Source organism: Anser cygnoides, chromosome 3 (genome assembly GCF_040182565.1).
Source record: "Anser cygnoides isolate HZ-2024a breed goose chromosome 3, Taihu_goose_T2T_genome, whole genome shotgun sequence".
NCBI classification, from domain to species: Eukaryota; Metazoa; Chordata; class Aves; order Anseriformes; family Anatidae; genus Anser; species Anser cygnoides.
In genome coordinates, this window is record NC_089875.1 from 91,430,634 (window position 1) to 91,456,789 (window position 26,156).

At 45.0% G+C, this 26,156-nt stretch overlaps 1 protein-coding gene and 1 long non-coding RNA gene across 6 annotated transcripts in view; one reads left to right on the top strand and one right to left on the bottom strand.

Moving 5' to 3' along the window:
• The window catches only part of SMAP1 (small ArfGAP 1), a 92,632-nt gene extending 83,115 nt beyond the window's left edge, over positions 1-9,517 (bottom strand). The window contains exon 1 of one of the 4 annotated variants that reach the window (XM_066994724.1): positions 9,279-9,517. In XM_066994724.1, coding sequence (XP_066850825.1) covers positions 9,279-9,396 — 118 coding nt within the window. In that variant the 5' untranslated portion in view covers positions 9,397-9,517. The remainder of the gene's footprint in view (positions 1-9,278) is intronic. The other 3 variants (XM_066994726.1, XM_066994725.1, XM_066994727.1) reach the window with 3 other exon arrangements.
• Positions 9,518-9,660: 143 nt separating this feature from the next.
• On the top strand, positions 9,661-24,970 carry LOC106030375 (uncharacterized). Of its 2 annotated transcripts, XR_001203708.3 has the most exons (5): positions 9,661-10,128; positions 10,493-10,649; positions 16,612-16,795; positions 20,770-20,886; positions 22,378-24,970. It is a non-coding gene; the product is annotated as an uncharacterized lncRNA (long non-coding RNA). The 2 variants fall into 2 exon arrangements; XR_001203706.3 differs by lacking the exons at positions 20,770-20,886; positions 22,378-24,970 and adding an exon at positions 17,337-18,343.
• Positions 24,971-26,156: the final 1,186 nt, after the last annotated feature.

Sequence of the window (26,156 nt, forward strand, 5' to 3'; positions counted from 1 at the left end):
GGGCGGTGAGGCACTGGCACAGGTTGCCCAGAGAAGCTGTGGATGCCCCATCCCTGGAGATGTTCAAGGCCAGGCTGGATGGGGCTTTGGGCAGCCTGGTCTGGTGGAACCATGGCAGGGGGGTGGAATTAGATGGTTTTACAGTCCCCTCCAACCCAAACCGTTCTGTGATTCTATGAAGCTTTATCCATTTTCACTTAAGTACTTGACCAAAATCACCTAACAGATTTCTGTTCCCTGCTGCTTACCAAAGAGCTAGCATACAAGAAGAGCACGGCAACCAGCAGCCAAACACGGATACCAAACTCCCTTCCCCACCCATGCCAGGAGCACAGCTCCTAATCAGCGTATCCATTTTCTGCCACGGAAACCAGAGCCAGGCGCAGCTTCAAGGAACAGAGCCACTTTTTCCCCAAATCACAGCTGCAAAGTTAGTTGCTTGGCAACCCTGCCCTGAGCAGCAGGCAGCCCTGCTCTGACAAGCACCGAGCTGTGCTGCTGCTGCTGCGCCCGCTCCCCCCGCCACGTGCCAGAGCAGCCCGCAGGATGTCAGCGCCTTCCCTCGGGACAGGCAGAGCAGCTGAAGGTCTAGGTTAACGGAGATGGTCGGCGAGCTGACCTGGGCAGTTTTTCACATCTCTCATAGAAGTAAATCGCCGCATCTGTCAGCTACAGGACGAGTGCTCTCCACGCCCGGTACAGGAGCGGAGCACTGGGATGCTCTCCGTGCTGCCAAGCTCTTCCTCCACCTCAGACGGTGGCCCCACAACACAGCAGCACCCGGCTTCTCCAGTGAGAGGGACACAGATCAACTCTAGGGCGTTTGGGGTACAGTGGGAACAGAGCAGGAACTCAGCACCTCTTGCAAACACCACTAACACCAAGCAGGAACTCCTTGACATCCGCATACATGTTTACTGCCTACTGGAAAGCAATCAGAGATCGATGCAGGACTGGAGGATAAGCAAGGGTTAGTTCCATATCCTACAGTCAACCACTGCAAACACAGATAAACATGAAACAGACAACAAGCTTCAATTTGAATTGATAACTTTTCACAAAGAAGATGAAGCAGCTTTAAGTTGTGTAAAGCTGTTCAGGAAGAGCAGCCCTGCTCAAGCTCCCAGCAGATGTTAATCAGGTAAGAGGCCAAATGGGGAGAACAGGAATGCTGTAATAGTTTCTCTCTTGCCCCTGGTCTGCCAGAGGATATCATTTTTAGTCACAATCCAGAGAACCAACCAGGAGTTTTAAGATCCAGGGAGATTTCTGAAACAAATTTCTTGAAGGCAGTTCTACACATAAAGACCAAGGTGAAGAAGGCAAGGGATGCCTCAGCCTTTTCTTCATCCCTCATCACCAGGTCCCCTGCCCCATTCAGCAGTAGGTCCACATTTTCTCCAGCCCTCTCTTTGCTGCTGATGTATCTGTAAAGTCCCTTCTTCCTGTCCTTTACCAGACCGTCCTTGCCAGATTCAACTCCAAGTGGGCTTTTGCTTTCCCACCTAACCCCATCCCTGCATGCTTAGGCAGTGCCTCTGTTTTTACAGTGCATCACCTGTCCCTGCTTCCACCTCTTACGTGCTTCCTTTTTATGTCTGAGCTTTGCCAGGAGCAGCTTGCTCATTTTTGCAGGCTCCCTGCTGCTTTTGCTTGATTTCCTGCTCACTGGGATGTGCCCCCCTATAGCATAAAGATGTGACCCTTGAGGGGAGGTAACCAGCTCTCCTAGACCTCTTTCCTCTCTAGAAAGTATCATCGTGGTTCGAGTCCTCCACAAGCACCACGGCCCGTGAATGTTAGCTCTCAAGCTGTCTGAGAAAGGCCTCATTCCTGCTTTTGCCTGACCAGGTGGCCAGGAGCAGACACCCACACCAGCACCCCTGCTGGTCTGCCCTCTAGCCCTGACCCGTAAGCTCTTAAGCTCATCACCTACCTCTAGGCAAAGCTGCATGCAGGCCCGTGCTCTGACAGAAGAGGACTACTACTGCCCAGGGCTACTGCGCCTGAATCCTGTGCCGGATTCCAGCAGTTACAGACCCAACAGGGATACTCCAAGAACCTCAACGTGAGAATAAGATCTCACTGAACATTACCTGCTTGTAAGGCAAGCTCATTAAGTCTTAGGGAATTTACTTGAGGCCTCCAGAGAGAACAAAACCAAGCACCTAAGCCAGTAGTGCAGAGCTGAATCATGCTCAAATGAACCTGAGTGAGCCAGTGAGGGAAGATGCAACACCTGAGCTAAGCTAACCTCTGACTACCCCTGAGTAATAGCTGCTAATTGACTCTATTAAATCCCCTTAGGAAATCCGGATTAAGGAGGGAGCCACCCCTCCTGGAAAGGTCCCTCCCTAAAAGTCTACTTATCACATACATGTGTCTAATTGCTTCCTCTGTTCTGCTGACAAGGACTGCTTCGGGCTGCATCAACGCTGCTTTGCTGTTCATTCGGACCAAGGAGGGAAGACTTCACAGGACAGGAACAGCCTCAGCTCCAGGAGAGGAGATCTAGGAACAGAGCGAAGATTAACATCTGGCCTCAACAGCATCCTGCAGCGGCACCTTTCTCATGCCACTGAGGAGTGACACAGCCACGGGTGAGGCATTGTTAGGAGGGAGACGCCAGTAGCTCCTGGCCAGAAGCGCTAGGCCATCCCGCACTCAAAGGCCAGAAGACGTCTCACCAACACCACCGATCCCTGCTCCGGGAACTGCCCCACCGTTATGGTCCGCACAAAGGCAACAGCTCAGATCGCAGAGGCCTTACTCCTGAGCACAGGGCTGCAAACCGTGGTAAGGATTACTGCAACTGTATGAGAAGAATATCAACTACACAAGTCCTGCACGTATTTTTAAAAGTCAAAGAAAGATTTAAGTTGTGAGGGATCCCCAAAGGTCAACCCGCCCAGTCTCCCGTCAAAACAAGGCCAACTTCAATGCTACATCATGCCACCTCGGGTCTCACCCTATCGAGCTCTGCCAAGTGCCGAAGAATGGAGAATCCACACAAATACCACAGTAAGGGCTTGGGTAAAATGCCTCCAGGCAGCACACAGAACTTCAAAAGCAGGAGTATGCATTTACAAACAAGCCTGTTCTATTACAAGTTAAACAGATTTCCTGTGGCTTGTGTCAGAGTATTCTCCTGTACTGCGAGAGTCAGGAGATAGAAACAAACCCCTCCCTATAGGGTATAAAGGCCACCACTGGAGTCACCCAGCACCACAACAACCCCACGGCCCCGTTCCACCTGCTTACAGGTTGTGAGCCAAAGCCACTGCATTCTCCCAGCTGGAAAGAGAAGCGTCTCCTCCAGAGCTCTTGTCTCACCCCAGGCAGTTAACTTTCCAGCTCTCGCTCTTAAAGTTTCAGCCTCATGCAACCAGTCCCAGCAAGAGGTAAAAGGGCGCAGAACAAAAACCGAGGGCTGGCACAGCTTTTAGCAGCAGAGGATCAGGAAAAAAACCCTGCAGACACAGTGGCAAGAGAGCATGGAGTTTCTGGTCCCTTAAGGTCTTCCAGGGTGTGATGTTCTGCAAAGAGGTGAGAAAAAAATAATAATGTAACCAGATGAACCCTAGGATTTCTAGTGACAGGGCTCCTTCCTATTATTAGAGGTCAAGACCCACCCTGAATCAAAGCTTGCCTTCATTATTCCTTGTGGAAGGACAGGGACTGTAGAAGCCTTCGGCTGTTATCTGTCTATTCATATTCTGGTCTGTTAAGCTCGTGTTTTCATTGTCAGCCTGGTCTCACAGCAGCAAGAGCAACCTTACAACAGAATCAAAGGATACCAGCAACTTCTTGATCCAGGCAACCTAAATTCACATGGGATACAGGTATGTTTGCTGGGACGAGGTACCACAGTGCAATCACAAGCTGCTTGGTTTCTGCTCTGTGGCTGACCTTCAGTATCGGGCTAAAAGCTACACCTGAGCTGTCAGTTGTGGACTTCACCTCTGATATAAGCTAACTCTGCTCCATTTGCCCTCACATCCTACTTCAGCAGTTTCTCCACCTTTGGAGGCAGGAGAAAGCCGTGACCCTAGGAGGCAGAGCAGCCAGAGCCTTGTGCTAGATCAAGCTAACAGTGTTGACGAGCCGACCCAAAAGCATGCTGACACTGGCAGCCAGAGGCAAAAGCTCAAGCACTGCTACAGTGGGCTGGAAGAGTTAGCCATATGCTTTAGGGTAATGCCTAAGGAGAAGTACTCTATGAAAGTATACAAGCAAGATTAAGATGCTGAGACCCCTAGTCACCGAAACAAGCAAAGAGCAGAAGTAGCTTCAAAGACATTGAGGCTTAGACGCGTTTAAGTTGGTCTCCCAGACATGGAAGACATCAAACACAAGAATCAATTGTCTACAAAAAAAAAAGGAGTCTGAACAGCTAAGCACAGCAGGAATTTGTTTTGACTGCTGGTTTGTCCATTTCAGTTTAAACTTTTTTTTTTTGAGGTAGGCAGGTTATTAGGCAAATTAAAGTTAGGTTTACTTAAAGCCAAGTTTGTAGAAATTGGCTTTGACTACACGAATTTTGGCACTGTGATTTTTCTTGTTCAGTCTCTCCCCACATTCCCTAAAAGCCCATACTTGTTATTCTTCAGACAGAAAAGATCAAGTCGTCAGTCATAGACAAATATCCACGAATTGTACAGCACAACTAAAATTTACTGAAAAACGTTTAATACTGGAATTGTATCCGGTTTAACAAGCAGTGTCAGTGTGTCCTTTTATGCCAGAGCTCTGGTAAAGGATCGCTTATCCAGACTTCATACCTCATCACAGTAGAAGCGAGTAAACATTACAAAAAACAACAAAACACCTGACACAGAAATTTATTCCCCTCTTCTGATGGTCCAAAATATCTAAAATTGTCTATGTAAGATCTGCAAGCTTCCAATTACATTCCTGTAACTGCTCCAGTTTAAAAAAAAAAAAATCTAATGGGGCTGACAAGTGAAGGTAATTGTCTTCTTGACAGACATGTGAATGCACCAGCAGAGTTCACAAGTCGACACCTTTGTGTTAAAGCCAACACCCAAACGCAAGGCGTGACAAGCAGACAAGATGCTGGAGTATGTTCACACTGGTTTCAAACGCATGCCTCGCATCTGAGCATTGTTAGGAACAGCCAGCAGAGTCTTACTAGCACAAGGTCTCCTGCCTCCAGCTTACTTGGCAGGTCTTCTTGCTCAGCTGGCCGTTCCTTCGATAGCAGTGAACACCTTGACCCTTTCTAACAAAGCACATCTCCTTGGGGGCTTTGTCACACTCTTCAGATCCCAAGTACTCGATTCACTGTTGTTTAATGTCAGTGCCCATGTAATATCCGCTGCCAAGCGGTACCATGAGCCTGGCAGACTCCTAGCACGTTATAACTCGGTATTAAATAGATAGAAAGAGCAAACCCTGACAGTCAAAGGGGGACTGAAGTTGATGTTTTCTGTGCTTCCATTTGAGAGATCCATAAGAGCTGTTATTGCTTAGGAGACTCAAACATCAGCACAAATAGCAAAAATCCATTTAGACTCTCTATACAGTGGGAAAAAACAACACAAAACACAGGTGCTTCAAGGTAGCTTTCAGCACAGTCTGCTTGACAGATCTGTAGCTATTTCTCTCTCCCACAGCTTTCCAGTTCCTGCCAGCTCTACCTACCTACACACGGAAAAGGACTATGAAGAGCTGCACCATACAATGATACACTAGAGGGAATTTCAGTTGCTTGTCTCGTTCAGAAACTCAGGCTCACTGAAGTTACCGCCTACATGCCTTAGTATTTCCTCCAAATATTAGGAGTAGGTAGTATAACATCAGGAAGACATCTACTGCCATATGCGGACAGCTGTTCAGACAGGGACACCAAGAACAGTCAGCACACAGACAAGAACAGCGCTGTCAGAAGTCAGCCCGGTCTCCTCACTCTTCCAAAAACCTCAGTGGCTGCAAAGACAGCTCCAGAGCCTTTGATTTTGAGGCTTCTTCCCCACAGAGGTGGCATCGAGCCTTCCTGTGCAGCTGTGAGCGTGACAGTGACTGCAGCCCGGCCCTACTGCAGGTAGCTCCCAACACGTGCCAGCAGTGGCAGTCAGGTTCCTAGCAGCTCTTTCAACAGTTAAAAGGCAAATATAGAATAAAAAACGTTTCCGCAAACCGTACCCAGCGTCAGCAATCCTAGTTATTGCTTCGTGCCTACTCTGGCAGATGCATCCTCAGCTGTATTCTCCACCTTCTGAAGGATTTGCAGAACAAAGCAGCAAGGAGGTATAATCCCTGCCTAACTCATCCACATACCTCACGCGTTAAGAAGTAGGCCAGAAAGCCATGGATGGATTTCTTCTTGATACACAATCACTATTAATAATGGCATTATTATTTTGAGAAAGACGTATGTATCTTTAAAAAAAAAAAAAGATCCTCTTAGAGGAAAGGTGCATGCTCAACACTTCCTTGTGAGCAATGCAGAAGGTCCTCGCAGAGCAAGGAGCCAGCTCAGGGATTTAGGAGTGGATCAGGACAACAGCAAGTTCCAGAGATCCCCTTTTTGATGCGAGATGTAAAAGCCAGCAGAGAAGCCTTAATGGTAGATGTGGTCAAAGCAATGTGCAATAAAAATGCAAGTGGGACCACGTTAAGTTTGTAAGTATCCTGTAGACCCTAACAAGACTTCAGAGGGTATCTAGCTGCTGAAGAATTTCCAGGGCCTCAAAGAATAGCAGCTAATACAGACGTGCAGGTACGGTATACGAGGTTTTAACATCCCCCAGATGCAGCCATCTGAGCAGAAGCCCAGGGTAAACGGAACACCTGAGGCTTAAGGTCCAAGGGAAGACTGCAGCGTCTCCGGTGAGAGGAAGGAATCTGTGATGACAGCCACTGCGCCTCAGTTCAGAGCTCACTGAATCTGGGCCGATGCTAGGCATCTGCAGGACCATACCAGACAGAAAGGTTTTAAAGTATCGGCAGAGGAAGAACCAAGATGCAAGTGCAACTCCCTTAAGCATGAATAAACTGAACTCGGGGAATCCTAGCCAACAGAAAGGAGGATGACAGACAAGGAAGCAAAGCTCGCACAAAAGAGGAAAGTAACAGAAGCTGGACAATAGCTCCGTGAAAAAAAGAATCAGTAACACCACCAAAAGGAAACAAAAGCTCTTAACTAGAGCTCGCACCAGAGAGGTCCTCAATATTTTGTCACGAACAATTTCACGAGTCAGTTTCCAGAAGGCAGGACTAAGAGAAGTCAGTTCCTCTAGTGGAACTGACAGCGGGGAACTCCAGCCTGTAATTACAAACGTGTTTGGTGATGAAAGGGATGCTGCTAGCCATGCGAGCGGAGCAGGCCGCTGCCAGAGCCTGGGGAGAGCCCACAGACCTGCTTTCCTTGCAGAGCCATTTTAAAAACTGCTGCCTCAGACATCCCTGTGCGCCATGACTAATAAAACCGTAACTTTGCCAGACACCAGCACATATCAAAACCATGGGTCAAGTGTGAAACATCAGGAGAAAGAAAAACCTGGCTGTATCTGAAAGCAGCAGCCTCCACTTTTCTTCTTTTCCTCAACAAGTTTCAACAAGGGAATGACATCAGGGAGGAGTTCAACAGTGGTGTCACGTTTTGACGGCAGGGGAAGGCCTGATTTTCATCTGGAGAACCAACTGTGCTTTTTCTTCTGAACCACGTCTTCTGGAAAGATTTAAAAATCCAGACTCCAGGGTATAAAGGAGGCACCTCAACACTGCTCACACAGCTCTACTGCCTAGAAGGAAACTTCCTAAACCTAAGAAAGGAAATTTACACATGCATCTCCACATATAACCACCCCCCAGACAGGAGCCCCTAGAACAGCTGAGGCTCAGCTAAGTTCACGATTTCACCTCTAGCATGCAGAAAGACAGCGTGGGAAGAAGTTGTTTTGGCCAAAAAGAAAACAGAACACTTTAGAACTGCAGTCAAATTTTGTCTTACTTGGCTACCTTATCTAACTTACTAGAAAGATGGAAAACAAGTGACAGGTACTGGCAGAAGACATCTGGTCAAGGGACTGGTAGGTGCTCCAACCTAGACAGAAGACACACACATACTGAAGGTAAGAGCTTTCTGCCAGTTCAAGCTTTGCCTTGTGACGGACAAGAGGTATGGTATGGAAGTATCAAAGAACGAAGAACAGTGCACAAAAATACTCGTAACACAAATAGGAGGAGGAGGCTGGAAGCATCAGTATTGCTGAGCTGAAGTGGCAGAAGATACCAGGCAAGGAGGCCTACAGAGATTTATGAACAATACTTTGACCAGGTGGTTGGAAAGAGGGAACAAGACAAAACTCAGCTGGAGAATTCGAGACACAGATCTTGGCCAGCCAAGCTCTGAGGCCTGTGCTACGGAGCTGCACCCGTGTGGAGCTCAGTCAGCAAGGAACTCCGAGCAGCGCTCAGCATCGCATTCCCAAATGCCAGTAATGCACAAAACATACGATTTTTCCAGAAAAGCACAGTCTGCAAGGAGTCTTCACACAGCAACCAGAAGCCTGGGGGGCCTGAATAGCTGTGCTAGCAAACGAGTAAGCAGAGTTACTTGCAAAATAACGAAGGCCTGACGCCTTTGGTGTAACCCACACTGTACGCTACTCAGGTTTGTAAGCTCGGAAAATAAAATCATATTTCTGCATTTCCGTAAGACCGATGTATTAAATCACAGCATCACGCAAGACACCACACAGCTGATGATCGCGGCCGGGAAAAGCAGCACACAGGGATGGGAGCGGGGAATCACAGCCACGGGGCGCCTTGGGGCAGCTCAGGGCAGCCCACCGAGCTCCGAGGACGGGTCGGGACCGGGCAGGGCAGCGCTGGGCTCGCCGCACGCTGCGACCACCGGGAAGCAGAGCCCTCCCCGTGCCGCCCCTAGCTCGGGTCACCTTAACGGGGTCCCTCCAGCCCGAGGAGGGCCAGGCGACACCTCCCGAGCCCACGGCCAGCACCGGCACACCGCAAACCCATCACCACGGGAGGCAGCGCCGCAGCCCCAGCAGCTCGCCCACCGCCGCGACACGCCTGAGCCGGGCCGGGCCGGGCCGGGCCGGGCAGCACCGAGCTGAGCCGAGCCGGGCCGGGGCCGCTCCTGCGGACGTGGAGCGGGGCGGGGCGGCGCTGGCTCCCCGCACCCCGCCGGCACGGCCGCTGCGGCTCCCTCCGGCCCGGTTCAGCCCCAGCTCAGCCCGGCTCGGCACGGGTCAGCCCGGCTCAACCCCCCGCCCCCCCCCCCGCCGTACCCTTGGCCTCGCAGTCCGCGCAGTACTTGTTGTCCTCCTCCCGCAGCAGCTTGGCCAGGATGGCCTGGTGCTGCTCGTTCTGCTTCTGCGCCTTCTCCCGGCAGGAGCGGGTGGCCATGGCGGCGGCAGCGGGGCCGGGCCGGGCCGGGCCGGGGGACGGGAGGGGGGGGAGGCGCCGCCGCTGCCCTGCCGCGGCCCCCGGCAGCCGCCAGCGCCGACTTCCGCGACCGGCGCTACTTCGCGGCGAGCGGAGGGATCCGTGAACGCCTCCCCTCAACCGCTCCGCGACGACAAATAGTCCGCCGGGTCCTGCCGCCGCCCCGCGGGAGCCCCGTGGGGTTTCGGGTCCCTCGCGCCCCGCCCCGTGGAAAGGGCGGGATGGGCACGGGGACCGGGCGAGGAGGAGGAAGAGGAGGAAGAGTAGAGAGGGGGGGAGGAGGAGGAGGAGGAGGAGGAAGGCTCCGTCCCTTGCCGCCCCTCCGTACCGCGTGGCGGTGCCGCCTGCCCGCCGCCATTTTGTGTCGCGTCCCCTCGCCTCGATCTGTGCCGGCCGTCCGTCAGTATCGGCCCTTTTGTCAGCCTCTTCCAAGCTTTTTGTTTTTTTCCTTTTTTTTTTTTGTTGTTATTTTTTTCCCCTAATCCAACTCTTCTGGAAAGAGCTAGAGCCTATATATATAGCCTATAAAACACTTCAGTGAGGCAGATGGGAATTCAGGTCTCTTCTCCCTCAGCGGTTAAACTCCTGTCTTTCTTCTGCTCAACTCCGATGGTTAATTAATTATCCCCTAAACTTGGAAGACTTACAACAGAAAGAACTGAGAAAGTGCTTATCACAATATTGAGCAGTTAGGTTGGTATCTAACATGGAAGGCCGCGTTTAGATCTCCCTCAAATAAATAAAGACACGCAGAGCGCCCTGGTATTGGGTACGAGGCTGCATACCTGGTACCGATGCATGAGGCCAAGAGATGCATTAGCATCCTACAGCTGCCTTGCTGCAGTGCCTGAATCCAAAGATGTACTGCACCAGAAAGATCATAAAACTAACGGCAGCTTGGTGTTAGTTGTGCTTTGCTAGGGACGTGGTTATTGGGGTGCAATAGTCCTAGCTGTTTAAACATGACATTAAACAGTTCCAGCTGAGTATTTTACCTACGAGCATAAAATTGTTCTTTTCTAGCCCAAAGTATCTTTAATTACTGTGTCTTTTGTAGAGAAAAACAGCTCCAGCTAGAAGGGCAGAGGACATACCTCTGCCCCTCGCCTTCATCCCAGGGCTCTGGGGAACAGAACGCTTTTCAGAAGGGCGAGGACTGTGGGCACAAATGCCCTCAGAGAGGAAAGGAAACGAGCTTGCATTTCATATTCTTGGTAAGTTCTTCTTGTGTTCTTATATCAAAGGACTGTGGCAGCAGCACTGCCATTTTAGAAGAAAATAGTACTTGCTTTTACGTCTTGTGACAAACTCGACCTGTACATTACATATGCTGTGAAAACATCTGCTGCGCTGCCAGAAGGTGTCAAGTTAAGCAATCGGCTTAACTTAATGTGCATCAGCTTCTCTGATCCTAAAATGAATACAGGGATACTTACCATGAAAAGTGGCTATTGATCCAGTTTCTGTGTTTGAAAAAATTACAGAAGTGAAGAGTAAGTGTATTTGTTTAGTCTGTGCTTTGGCCTTAGTGCCTTAAACCCAGATGTCCCAATTGTTTATTTCCTGGGACTAGCTCCAACTTTGCATGCATGCTTGAGTGGCTTGGTATGGGATATCCTCCTCTAACTGTCAAGCATTAAGATGTCCTTCTTGTGTTCAGCTCGCAAAATTATCCTTTCCTTCAATATACTTACCATGCTTTGTATAAAGTAGTGGAAATATAAAATTTCCTGCTTCCCTAGGAGACTGAGATGAGTAAGTTATTAATATTTTAATAGGTAGCGCTTTGAAAACAGCATGCTGTAAATGCATTATTAGGTATTTCCCTAAGAGCTTAAATGAATGTAAAGAAGATGAAAGGATATCCCCTCTGTGCCTTTGCTGCTTTTCCTAGACCCTAAAGAAAAGCAAAGTTACCACCAGAAGCATTTTTCAGAAGGAAAATAAAAGGGAAAATGTCTTTCAGGATATGGTATGGATTTTAGAAAAAGCTAAGGTCTGCAGTGAAATGTAGTGCATAGAGGCCAGAGATGTCACCACCTAGGGCTCCTTCAGAAGGAGAAGATAGGCAGCTGTCTCGCTGAGCCTGTCAGCTTGATGCCCTTTGCTTCACCTTTCGTAAAGCCCTGCAGAGCACAGCCTATACAATCCAGTTTTGGAATTGTTAAAGGACATACTCAGGTGTTTGAAGACCTGTATCTTCCAAAGCGAGTGGGTTTCACGTGGCTAAGTGAATTTTCCATGAAGTAACTCAAATACTGGAGTTCTGCCATCCCTGGTGCTAGAGATTTCGTTGTGTTCAGTAAAAAAGCACAGATCGACCTTGCATGAAAAAAGCTTCTCCCTAGCTGTTCCTACTTGTCATCCTGTAGGCAACACCGCTGTTCTGCAGGGATACTTATGGGCAACTTCTGAAGCTCATGTTGTTTTATAATCTGATAGCTGATGTTCACTGAATATATAATCTTCCTGGCTGAAATTCACCAAGTCTAGATACCTACTTTATTCAGAAATCTCCACATAAACCAACTTTAAATAGTATTTGCTAATCAGGATGGTATTAGCATAAATTTGACTTAATGGCGGAGAATGTATCAGGTGCAAAGTTATTAACTGAAATGAAACCAGGTGTTAAAATAGCTGTGGTTTCCTAATGTCTCATCTGCAAATATCAAAGTCCAGAAATAAACAGGGTTCCAATTACAGAGTTTTTGAATTTGAGAATTTCTGATTCATAAGAAACCTCACTGCTTCAGACATTTTCATGCTCTTCTGGCAGAAAAGAAAAGAAAAAGGAAAAAGGAAAGGAAAGGAGAGATCTGTGTCTTTCTGGGAAATGGACATTTCAGTAATGTTCCTGAAACTCGGCGCTCTGAAGATGGCTCCTCAGGCTGCAGGGTCTGGGATGCCCACGGACTCAGATAACATGGTAGCTGCAGCCCGTGGCTGTCAGAGAAAGGCAGTACCCAAAATATGAACCACTATGTTCTAAAAGCACATAGACTTCACTATAGCATAGACTCCACTAAGGCACTTCAGATGGAATTTCTTTCACAAATTTGAGGTGCTTAAGGAAATCTTTATTTAGCAGTGAGCTAGCCACCCTTTATAGTCAGTGGAGAGAAACGGACGTTCCAGAAGGTGATTTGTCTTCTTCTGAGACAGGCGTCTAACTGCGGTGAGGTGAATTACCATCTGGAAGAGCCTGCGTTAGGAGGAGGCGAACCACTTGCTGGATCATTTGCATCTCCCCATTGGCTGTAAAGGGTAGGGAGGGCGACTGTCTTGTACCTGAGTGTACAGAAGTTGGTCATTTAAGAGACGAATTATCAGTGTTGTTTTTAATCAACAATTTTCCAGCAATGTACTTCATTTAGGAAAATTCCTGCCCAGCTCTACTTCTGGTATCTTCAGACAAAAAAGAAAGGAAGCAATAGTAAATTCATGGAAAATGAAGTAACAGCTGTACAAAGGCATCTAAACCTATACCAGGGGATTTTGTTACTTTCCTTCTTTGCTTATAAACAAAAACATAATTCTGTAAACAAATTCAACAAAGTGTTAAAAAGCAGTATTTAATAATAATAATAATAATATAAACCCAGCCTTTGAAAATCAGAAAGTTTAGTTTTCAAAGCTCAATTTTAATTCTGCTTCGATAAACCTTTTCAATGCTAACATTAAAATGTTAACACAAACTATACATATATTTAACATACTACTTGCATTAATTTATGCTTCACAAAATTTTAACCGTACATAAGGTATTGATATGGAAAGAAATTCCTTATGCAATGATGCAATGCAAAATTTATTAGGACAAGACTGTCTGAACTACAGCTGAATACAGTACGAATATAGTAGTAGAACAACAAGTTCATCTCACTTCTTCCCCAAAAAGGGTATTAAATGTTTGGCAGCCCTGCATGATCACTGCAATTGGAAGTCTGATCTATAACCATTAAACACCTGCCCCAGGAGCCGCATGAGTTACTTGTTGGCCCCATAGTTTCAGCACTTAATGCCTGCCCCATGAAGCAAGCAGTAATAGTGTCATGCCTGAGGTGGTTAAAAGGTATAAAATAAGCAAGATTTATAGGGGAGGCAGTATTTTCAGTGACTTTGTGTTTCTGTACAGCAGCTTGACTGGAGAGATGAGATATTAGAGGTAATAAATTTTCCTTCCAGTTTCTTGGTTCTTCATTTACGTCTATGCACAGAGAACAAGCACCTGATACTGAATGCAATTACGGACATTATGGTATCACACATAATGCCGTCTGATTTCTGTAGGTGCCGAGCGTTTGAAATACACTGAAATCTAAAGATTTCCAAAAATTAAGACGGAAATTGTTAAAACTAGAAAGGGATCTCCATCTCTTACTAAGTGGCATCGTTTAGTGACATGCCAGCACATGGTGACACATCACAAACAATCTTGTGTTCTTGAGAGTTATTAGTAAATCTGCATTGTAATTGTAAATACAAATGAGTACCTGGCAGGAAACTATGAATTAAGTAGACGGATGCAAATGACTAAATACATTTTAATGAGCTTTGCTGTCAGTCATAAATTGTGTAAGCTCAGAAAAAAAAAATCATTACTGTACAGCTAATAAGCATGTATGCAATTATAACTTAAACTACTGCATATATTTGGCCACTGTATTCTTGTGTGGAATGTTGTGCAGAATAGTGTGGGTGTTCAATATAACGAAATGGAAGCTCCACACGGTTCCAAAGCAAGAAGAGATCTTAAAAATGAAATGCTTTGCGCTTCCCAAGCTCCCTGTGTATTTTCAGCTGTTGAAAGCTATGTGTATGTTTCAGCCTGAGCCTTTTCATTTCCATTCTAAGATAGGGATTTTTGAAGAGAAGCTCAAAAAGAGAGACTATTAGATGAAACTTTGTGAGTCATGCATTTGGCTCACTCGGGCTTTTAGGATAAGAATACCAGTCTTAGGTATCAGCAGCCCTTGATAGCTAGCCAAGAAGAAGAGCAACAATCAGATGTAAAATTGGTTGCAAAATCATACATTTGAAAGATGAGGGAGAAATATGAAAAGAAAACATAGTGAGACAGCTGAGCTCCATTGTAATTACTCCTTCATGTGCAATAGGTAGTCTTAGAGCTTAAAAACATTTTGTTGACTCAGTAAACTACAGGATTGACCCTAAAGCTGGGAAAGCTTTTCATTTTGGCTTCACGTGGAACAAATCTCAGTGTTAGTTCCTTAACAGTAGAAGCTGTGATTCATGTAGCACACTTTTTCAGCCCTCTGAAATCACGAACTTGTGGAGAGCACAGGTTGAAAACCAGCTGATGAACCACGAGCTTCAGACTGTTGCTACCAAAAGAATCTCTCTATACACAGATCTGCCTCTGTAGCAGTATGTTTTTCCTACTATTTTCTGTAGCACTCTTTAAATATTAGTGTAAATAAACCAGTGTTAATCTTTTCAACAAGGAACAATTAATAATTGCGTGCTAGATCTTACCTGCTTGAACATTTGCAGTGCTCCTGCCAATGCTACCTGTTTTGTCTTAGTATTAGAGTATAATCGTCCTCAAAGAAGTGAAAATGTTAAGGAGATACATTTGAAGTACTTTCACTTTGCTTTCTCCTTCAAGATAATTTCTTACTGGGGGAGGCTGAAGTGGTTGGGTCATAGCCTTGGCTATGCAAATCATACTGGTTTCTGAATTTCTCTGAAGTCCAGAGATGCTGGAGAAGTATCATTTCTACTTCAAAAGCTGGATATTTTTAGTGAGCAGTGAGTCTTTTATCAATAAAAGAATGTCCTTAACACTCGCAAGCTGAGCTCCTATCTGCAGGAGAACGTGTTTTTTTCACTCAGTGGATTCTCAAGAAATGAAAAAGCCTCTTCCTTCAGCCCTCTGTGACTGATCGCTTCAGAAACGCGCTTGGATGTGTTCACCATGTTGTGTCTATGTCTGGCAGCTGGGTGACTGCCTCTCGAAGCACGAATAAGTCTGTGATGGTTCCTGGGTTGTTTCCCTTGTTTTGTGTACAATGTAAAGCCGAGCTACACTGCACAGAAAGCGTAACGTCGGGAGAATGTGAGCTCTCATTCCAAGAATTTGCAGCTCTGGAAGGTCTGTGTGTCCCTTGGGGATGTGGGAGAGAACAGGATTTCTCTGGAGAGGCATCTGACTGGGATTCCCTCAGCTCACTTTGCTTGCCTCAGTTTTTCTACTGCTCCACTTTAAGGCAGTGCTGGAATTCTCTCCAGATCATATTTTCACAGAGAAGGGAAGTTTTTGTGGAAAACCCCTCCTAGCTGCTTTTCAACAAGAGTTTTTCTCCCCATACAGAATATGCGTTGGTCTTTTTCCCTCACAGTTTTTTCCTTTCCATGTTTTGATGCATGGCACTGGTTACAGCACGCCTGGCGTGTTCATCTTTACTGACACGGGTCCAGATAGATGTCATATAATAAAAAAGAAAAATTAATGTTGAGATGTCTGTACTTTTGTTACTACAGCATCTTTGATGTCAAAGTCCTGCTCAAAGTGTTAGTACAGTAAAGCAACAAGGATTGGCTAAAACCAATATTGCTTTGATTTTTTAAAAATAGACTTCTATCTCTAGAAAATACATTGAATTTTCTCTTTTACGGCTTAATGATTTGCTGTTATGACAGACTTAATCAATCCGATGGGTCCATGTTCAATGTTCTGGCAAGTATAATCAGCCCTGGAGTGTTTTCTTACTCCCCAAAGGCACATTGTTTCTGTGTTTATTTCATTCTGACATTTTATCTGGAAAGCATATTTCTTTTTCTTGAAGAAAAGTGTACGGTTCTGAGACATACATTGAAATCCGTGCATTGACTTCACTGAATATGAAATGATCTTTTAACTTAGGAATTGAGCAGAAAAGGTTATAGAACAAAAGGTCCAGCTAGCTAATGGGTGCAGAAATTACAGGGAAGAAAAAGAAAAAAGATCATATAAAAATCACGGGACAGATTTAAGACAGTTTGTACTAATAAGAAAGACCGTTAAAGGTTCCCAGACAAGACCTGTGTGATTTCTAAAAATGTTCTACACAATGTCCATTTGTTTGACTGCAAGATTAAGATGTGCTTTCCGTAACTCGTCTCTTGCTTCTGAATCTTCATTTTGTGTTCTTTAATGTCACTGTCTGCCAGATGATTCTAGAGCCTTTGAAGTGCAGAACGACGGTCTATTTTCAGGCTCTACTCCCATGCAGAGTTCCAGAATGCACTGCAGGTCTTCGGGGGAGCTCTCCTGCAAAGAAGGAAGCGTGTTACTGAATGTGATGAAGTAGTGAATAAAAAAGAAAGCTGAGATTCTAGACTTTCAAAAGTTGATGTAAGTATGTATTCTATGTGATGTTAAGTCTGCTAAGGGGGATCATTGTTTAACAAACACTGAGTTTTTAAAAAAAATGTCAGTACCTGGTACTGTGAAGGCAGAAATAAGCGCATTGAGCAGTAGAACTGACTGCTCCTGTTCCTTGAAAGTGCAGTTCAGGGCCTGTTGTTCAGAGTGGTATGGACCTTTCCTATTGTGGGAAAGGCAGGAAAAACTGTAAGTGATGTTCTAACAACTGCTGCTTCACGCTAATGGCTTTATGACATTGGTAGACCCTGCTTGCGTTCATGCATGCTGTGCGGAAGGGGCTTTTCTTAACTGGATGAGTTGCAGGAACAACTTGGAACATGCATGTTGTTGAAATAAGGTGTCCAACATAACACTTGAATACTTCATGTGTCAGCATAATTTGGACTGAGAGCTCTATTGAAATGTTGTTTTGCTTATGCAGCGCATTTAATAATAGTCTAGTGCTAGGCAGGACATAATAATTTGTTCTTTAAAGGATGGTTTGTAATGAGCAATGTTGTCCTTACAGCTCTGATGATGTGAAATCATCTCTGAATCTTCAGTTTAAATGACACACCCAAGGTCAGCCGTCATCTCTGTGCGTTCTCAGCACCACGCAGTCTCTTGGGAATTGTCTTTAATATACAAGCTTGGAGCATTCATGTCCATGACAGCTGTTTAATGTCAGAAGACTTTTTGTTCTGAAGTAGACAGGATAAGCCCTAGCCATAGGCTTTTAATAGTTTTGACATTTTGAAATGTGAATTAACAATAGTTCACTTAAAATCCATGAGCATTTTATGTTAATTAAGTAAAAATGTATAGTTCCAACAAATCTTCGTTCTTACCTAACTCCAGCGGGTCTTAAATTCAGATAATCATTCAAGTATGTAAATAGGGATGTGGCTTATTTGCATCCCTTTGACACGCTACTCAGTAGAAATCCAAAGTGGAGTGCAGAGATGTGCTTCTGAACCCCTTCAGCCCAGTCAGTGGAGAACGATGGTGATGGTATGGCTTTTAACCAATGGAAAAATGCAAAATAAAACTGGACTGCATTGTACTGATGGAAGTGTGCTGTTGGACATGGAAGAGGGTGTTTTTTAGTTTGATCAGACGCAGATGTTAATATTTAGTTTCATTTCTAGTTTGGGATTGTTTTCCATGAAATCTCTCAAGATCAGCAGTGGGTTTTTCTGTCTCCCTGATGGTTCTGAAGCCACCCGTAAGTGAAAACATTGCAAACAATCCACAGCTTCCTCTGGTTTCAGATGAATTTCATTGGCTGTGCCTCACATAACCAAGGAGCAAATTTCCTTGGGTGTCACAGCAATATTGAAATTTACCCATGTCTGTGTTATACAAGTTCCTTATATTCTTTGCTATTTTCTCACTTTGCATTTCAATAAAGACTAGGTTTCATGTCCTTTGAGCTGCCGCTTTCAGAGATATAACACATTAACGAAGCTCTGTAAGTGGCTCTCTGATTTCAGGGTGGTTTACGTGACGTTGATGGTGTAATTTAAAACTACAATAACTGAGCCTTTTTATCTTTTTTTTTTTTTTTTCGTATCACCCGCTTCTATTACCTATTTGTATCATATAAAAGGAAAGAAAAACAAATTTACTGATGCTTATTTTTTTTGGACTGAAGGCATAACTTACTGGTACCAATTGCATCAACCTCACTTCTGCCCCACACAACATAGTAAACAGGCAGATTGCTCAGCACACGTAATGTGGGTTTTCTTGTACTTTTCTCTGATGTGTCTAGCAGATGTAGTCAGAGATTGCATTTTTGCCTGGATGAAATGGGTCTGATCCAATACAGGCAGACCCAGGTCTGTTTTTGGCCAAGTTACTCCACCTCCAATGGCTTAGTTTTCCCTTTTGTAAGATGAGGATAATGTACTGGCCTCCTTTAAAAAGTTAATTCTGATTTATAGAAGCAAAGTGCTAAAGAACATATTACGTCTCGCATCCCTGGAGCTTGGATTAAGGTGAAAGCCTTTGCTTTGTGCTCATGTGTTCTTCCTGAAATACCTACCTGCTTTGTATGTATTTTTAGAAAATGGCACGGATTTTGAGGTTTAAAGAAGCACTTGCTTTCTGCACTTGAGAGCAGCTGTCTTACTTCGTTGACCCTTTAAGGCACCAAGCAGTCCCAAACACAGAATTGTATGACTCCTCCTGGAATCACAGCTCCCAAATATACCTATCAGAGCAGCAGCACTGTAAAATAAGTTTTTTTGATTTCTGATCCCACTTCTGGCTGAGACTGAAAATACCTCATGTGCACAAGTCCTTAACCCTCCAAGGTAAGTATCTGGGAGGAGGCTGCAGGACCCTGTAGTAAAAAGCTGGTTTGTAGCCAGCAGTATTTGATGAAGTTTCGGAAGTTCTAGCCACTCAGAAATCCAGAGCGAAGACTGCAGAGCCAGCGGAGGATGTGCACAAAGGAAAATGTTTAAAAATAGATCAGATGAAATCTACACAGTTGGTAGAATTTGAAGCCTTATTATTAGTGAATAATTGCTGTGAGGAGTCTAACACTTTTCCTGTAAATTTTCAAAGATAAACAGCTTTCATAGATACAATTTGTTTGAATGAAAATGTTTTTAGAATAAACACTACGAAAAAATATTGGCTGTTATTACAGACTTGAAGGACTTGGTAGTAAATGGAAATTAAGAAGCAACTGAGTTTTTCCTCCTTCAAGTAACCTGAATTTAATGTTAATGAAGCCTTGACACAAAAATAAATCTACAGGAAGGGTAAAAACTGAGAAAAAAAATGAGTGTTAAAGAAAAGAATTACTCTAAAGTGGCTAAAAGAGCCTAAGGTGTTGCATAAGCGTTGATGAGATTGCTCCTTTTGAGAATAAGTTTTATTCAAGTCACATGCAGAGATACTTGTTCTGAGAACATAAGAACTGACAAAGGACCCACACACTATCGACAACTCGACTGTGACATACATGCTATAGAGTGGTTTTATCTGTTGCTTCCAAGAGGTCACTTTCTTGAGGACACCATGTGTCTGTTTCTACCTCAGTGTAACTGATGCGGAGATGCAGTTACTGGTCTTCTCCCAGGTTTCTCTCCCCGTGTGGCCTTTGGTGTCGCTCAGTCACATAGTTTTTTCAGACACATGCCCTGGTGCTTCATGTAGTAGCCTACACATGTTTGCTGTTGGGAAGTCTCTGAAACAGACCTTCCCAGGCTCCTTCACAAACAGGTTGACCCTCACCTGGCTGAACAGTGCCATCTCAGGTTTTGTTCACGTGTCTCCGGTTGTGGAAACTTGTTGACTTTATCTGTCACCACGCCAAGATGTTTGCTTTCATCATCGATTCTCTTCATGTATTTCAGCTTGCATTGTCTTGAACATGCAACTAAAAGAATCCTTTCTTCACACTGTAAGGGTTTAGAACAATAATTTCTCCGAAGTTCTGCTCCTTGAGGAAGAGGGCAGACCCATTAATGTTAATGTAACGATGGACATGTGGCAAAAAGAGAATGGGACTTCAGCACTTCAGTTTTTGCTCTGATACTTTCTCAGTCTACTTCAGAGTGTCCACATTTCTTTGCCTTTAAAAATCTCTCATATTGGTGTCTGAGAGTATTAATACCAGTACAGTTCTTCGGAGATGTAAAATACATTAATATATTATATTTGAATTGTGACCCTTACACATCAACAGACATTAAACGAGAAAGCATCTGTAGGGAGAAGTGGTGTGTATACAGATACGTTTCCAAAGAAGTTCTTTCATTTACACATTCTTCATTCTTCTTGCACTCTTCCTTGCTCCTCTTGTTCTTAAACACCCTTCAGCCACAACTGGCATGTAGTTTAGTTTGTATGACAGAGTACTCTGAGTACTGTTGTGCATAAACTGAGAAAACTCTGATTACCAGCTATTAGGCTCATGTGTTTTCCAAATTCTTCCCATTGTTTAGTGATGATGCAAATGGAGCATTTTGTGCCAGTTCTGTGACCGCTGCAGGACAACAATACAGCCCACAAATAGGACAGCAAACAACAAGAGGTACAGGAGCTGCACGAGCCTCAGCTGGGTAAGACAAGTGAGATGTGGGTAAGAGGAGTAAGAAGTATGACTTATATTTGGCCAAGAATTGTTTTTTAATGTCTGGGGATACAGTGAACTACACATACCTGGGAAGAAATCAAGAACAACCTCTGGTTTTGGTGCATGTGATTGGAGGGCAGGATATTGGTCATGAAAATTAGATGCTGTTTTTATTAGAATTTCATGTGGAAAGAAAAGTTAGAAAAACAGCATGAATAGGACTGAGCCCCCATATGAACATGCAAAAGTAAGTGTTCACCTGTAAGTGTAAATTTTGAAAGCAAAACTAAGCAAAAGATTTACCCAGATATACCTGATATAACCAGATGTTTCTCCACTGAGAAATATTAACTGCATCTGACAGCATTTCAAATTATGCTCTCAAAGAATAATGACATTACTGTTACAAATGGAAAACTCCAACATGCCTTCTTTCAGCTTCAGTTGAATATTTGCAAAGAGGAAAAAATATCTTTATTCACATTGAATTCAGTCTCACATCTGTTAAAGTCAGTAGAAACATTACAGTTGATCAGGTCTATAGTATCTTAAATGTATTCTCTGTATTACTTTCTTTAATGATGTTTATCTTTTTATTGACTTTTTTACTTAGGAAACAATCAAGGCATCTCAACTAATCAGAGCATTAAAAGATAAACTGTAAGAAACAATTCAAGGAAGCTCAGCAAATGGTTCCTTAAATCTTTTCCAAAGCTGATTTATACCTTTGTATATTAGTTCTGTCTCTTGTCAATTTATTTTGTGTACAAGGTGTAGGCCTGTTTGAGGAACATGGGGCCTTGAAGAGAACCATGCTGAAAAGTTGAATGTGCTTAAAAGCTAAACTCTTAAGACCATGGTAAGCTCTCTGGAAGAGGGAATCAGGAAAATGTCCCACTATCATCCCACAATGCCTGTAAGGAGGGGGCTTCTGCCAAAGCGCCTGGCAATACTTTTATCAATCAGATGAAGGTTGCTGGCCTAGCTGGATTTGGGGTATACTTCCAGCAGGTGTTATCATGGTGTCTTACGATTTGGCGTCTCCCATCAGGATTCCTCTTTCATGACTGCAAAAAAACGTGCATCTGGTAAACAGCTTCTCAGGAGTGGAGATAAGACATCAGCATTTGCTTTCTACTTCAGCAACTTTTTCAGTTTTCAAAATGATCTAAAATATGTATAAACTAGCCAAGCTCCAAAAGAAAAACTATTAGCTGTAGTTTTACTACATAAAATATTTCCTTATAATTTGTAGCTATCGAGTTTTGATGCATTGTGAAATGGTTTCATGAAGTGACAACCTCCCACACAGGGATGAAAGCTGCAAACACTTCTGCATTAGGCTATGGCAATGTATGTAGATATTCATATTCTAGAAATGGTTACGGTTTTCAATTTCAGCTGTGTGTAGGAGGCTGTTAGTGAAATAATTTCCTTCCATGGAGAGGAACAACACACACATTTTGTCTTGCCACAGGAAAACAGGATGCCTGTACTCAGTGGAAAATGCTCGGAGTCCAAATTGCTGCCTACAGGGTGGCTGAGAGCACTCGGGTAGCTGACAGGACAACCTACAGACCCCGGCTGCCCCTGCAGAGGACAGCATTGGGACGCTGCTCGGTGAGGCTGTAGGTTATCTACGTGGGACAGCGGGGAAGCACGGTGACTCACCTGTTCTGCAGATGATACGCTTGGGTTTGCCTAGCCCGCAGCCAAGGAATGGGGGTAGAGAGCTAACAGTGCTGGGAGAGAGGCGACAGGAAGAGATGATGAGTTTGGGATTGGATGCAGCATAGGAGTTGTGCGAGAGAGGAAGCTGTGACATTTGGTGATGTACTAGGTCATACTGTACTTTTCTTACTGCTCATAGGAAATTAAGTTGTATTAAGAGTGGCTTCCCACAGAACTTGTTCTTTTTTGTGCCAGCCCTGCTTCGCTGCAGTGCGTTCTACTGCTCATGGGGTGAGTAACAATAACCCCTGCATACCCAGCAACGTTAAATTACCGAGGCTTCAGTGGCCAGTCTCCAGTACACAGAGTCCTTCTCAGGACTCACACAGTATCACAGTATCACAGATTTCTAGGTTGGAAGAGACCCCAAGATCATCGAGTCCAACCTCCGACCTAACACTAAGTACTCCACTAAACCATATTGCTAAGCTCTACATCTAAACGTCTTTTAAAGACCTCCAGGGATGGTGACTCCACCACCTCCCTGGGCAGCCTGTTCCAATGCTTAATAACCCTTTCGGTAAAGAATTACTTCCTAACATCCAACCTAAAACTCCCCTGTCGCAACTTTCGCCCATTCCCCCTCGTCCTGTCACCAGGCACGTGGGAGAACAGACCAACCCCCACCTCTCTACAGCCTCCTTTAAGGTAACTGTAGAGAGCGATAAGGTCGCCCCTGAGCCTCCTCTTCTCCAGGCTGAACAATCCCAGCTCCCTCAGCCGCTCCTCGTAAGACTTGTTCTCCAGACCCCTCACCAGCTTGGTCGCCCTTCTCACGGTAAATCTCCTGGTAAGTCTGGGCCTCCTGTCCTTGAGGCTAGCAAAGCAGTGTATTCGTGCTGGAACTGGCTCTGAGAAGGCAATTTGGAGATAGCCTAAATTTAAAAAAAAAAAAAAAAAGAAAATCATCAACACAGGCTTAGAAGAAGTTTGTTGTGCATCCAGGAACAGTGTGAAATCCAGACCACTTCTGAAATTCTCTGAATAGATCTGGCTGTTGGCGTACAGAAGAGCACTTGGAAAGGGTTCTGTGGACTACAAAGCTGCTATTCCCAAATTACGTTCCATGAGAATTTCCTACAGAGCAGGCTGTACCTTATCATTTCTCTCCCAGCAATCTGCAAATGATGAAAATCTGCGCATTAGTTTTCTTCCAAACACCAGAAGCAAATGTTCATTCCTCTGCTCATGGATAAAAAACTAACTTTGTGTTTTCCAATGCCAGTGTGGTCTAAAATAAAGCAAGCACCATCAGCAGTGCTGCTCTGCTATCAGTTTCAACACACTCTGAAATGACACAAACCTTATTCGTTCCCATAAACTGAGAGAAAAACGCACATACACTGTTGTGACAGCGAAAACCCTGGGACTGCGTCAAAGCAGAGACAGAAGAGATAAGAATTGCAATTTTTATTATGGTATAAAACAAGTAAGTTTTCCATTTTCTCCTGAAGACCAGGCACGAAGGGTGCGCAGGACTATCAGTAGTTCAGGTCCCTGCCAGCCCAGGAGCACAGGGCTTGCTGCCGCACGGAAAAGGCCCAGAGGGGAGGTCAGCTGGACTTGGTGACCTTGCCACTCGGGAATGGAGGCAGGGCTCCGGAGACAGAACCGTGTTTGCTGGGCTTCTGGTTCCACTGCCCGTCGCAGATCAGCCCAGGATCGGAAAACCACCTCCTGCCTCCCCTCCTGCTGAGGGCGCAGCGACCGCTCCGCGTGCCCCAGGGTGGGCACAGAGGTGTCCCCACGGGCTCGTTGTGAACCCCAGTGGATGCCCGCTTCGCGACTCACCCCTGCCATCTGCTCTGCTGCCCGGCTGCCCCATCACAACGAAGCTGCTCGTAGTGGTAGCTATCATTTTTTTTTCTCTGCCACCCCGAAGTATATGAGGACACGGTCCAGAAAAGAGACAATACGAGGCATTTCAATGCACAGGTACGTCAGTATTGTCACTGCTTAGTAACAAACACTCACACAAAGGGTTATCTCAGGTATGGGGACACAGCTTGCTACCTTAATGCTCCAGTCACCTCATTCTCCCCCCTTATTTATCAAAAATACGGGGAAGTAACTCAGCTTCCCTTGCATCCTTGTACTGCTGTGCTTTCTGGCTTCCCGTGAAGCACACACAATCGCTGCTCAAATCCAGCTTAGCGTTACCCCGCTCTCTCTCCTCACATAGTCTGCGGAGCACAGCAGGCCTCTGTGACACGCCTGGTATTATCCACACTTGGCTGCAGATAGGAAATAGTTTTATAGGAAGGACCATCTGGTCTCCAGCTGTCCAAATGCGCGTTTGCCTGCCCTCCTACACCTGTTCAGCGTCTCATCCAGCCTCTCCCTGCCAGGTGCTTGCGCACCAGAGGTCCTTCCAAGCCGAGGGATGAGAGGACATCTCCCAAAGCAGCCGTGGGTAGAGGTGTCTCTTTAGTAGGTGTACAAATCCCAGTTTATATTCAAAATAGAAACTCTGTGTAACAGGGGAGGCTAACTGCGCTCTGAGAAAAGGTCAGCAACAGTACATGTAACAGCTAAGTCATCTTCACCGGTGCCCAGTTAAGGAAGGAGGCCTTCAAATGATTTGGTGTTTAAAACACTCAGGGAGATTGGTCTTACTCACCTATGGAATCACAGTCACAGAATGGTTTGGGTTGGAAGGGACCTTAAGGACCACCCAGTTCCAACCCCCTGCCATGGGCAGGGACACCTCCCACCAGACCAGGTTGCCCAAAGCCCCACCCAGCCTGGCCTTGAACACCTCCAGGGCTGGGGCATCTCTTTTTTTCTCCCTTTGCATGCTTGACTTCCCACGAGAGCTACATTTTACTATAATAACGAATCTGAGTGTGAGACTCAGACACAACTCTGAGATGGTGGAGTTCTAGTCCATGGGACTTACCTTTTTTATTTGACTGCCAACAAGATCTTCAGATACAAAATACAAATTGTCAGATTTCCTTCAGAGAAAGAAGAATAAGAAATATCTGCAATTTGTGATTTATTTTTGTGAAGCATACTGCTACCACTCGAAAAGGAACTAAAGGTACCTATCAAAAATGACCTCAATGTCAAAAATTAAAAGCAGGATTAAATAGCACGTAATTACCAAGAGAAGAGCTGTAGCTGTCATTACTGGGCTGAAGAAATGGCATCACCATATACAAGAAGGATGAAGCAGTATGCCTGCCAGACCAAGCAGTTACCTGTTATTACACTGCATTCCTATCTCAGTGTAACACTGGAAAAATAAAATCTAATGATCACACATCGATACTGTAGAACTTGCAAGTGAAAGCCCTGGGAGAAAAAAAATATCTGAAGGCATGATGTTCCCTGAGCTAAGCAACATTTGCTCACGTATGTTCTGGGAGACGGTGAAATTTTCCCCATCCTTCAAATGAAAACTGGAAACACACAGATGTTCCAGTTTGTTCCTTACCCTGCTATAAGGAAACCACACAGATTAAGGTTTTGCTGAGCAAATATGTTCATCTTTTTCTAGTCTGCCAGCTTTATCTTCATGTT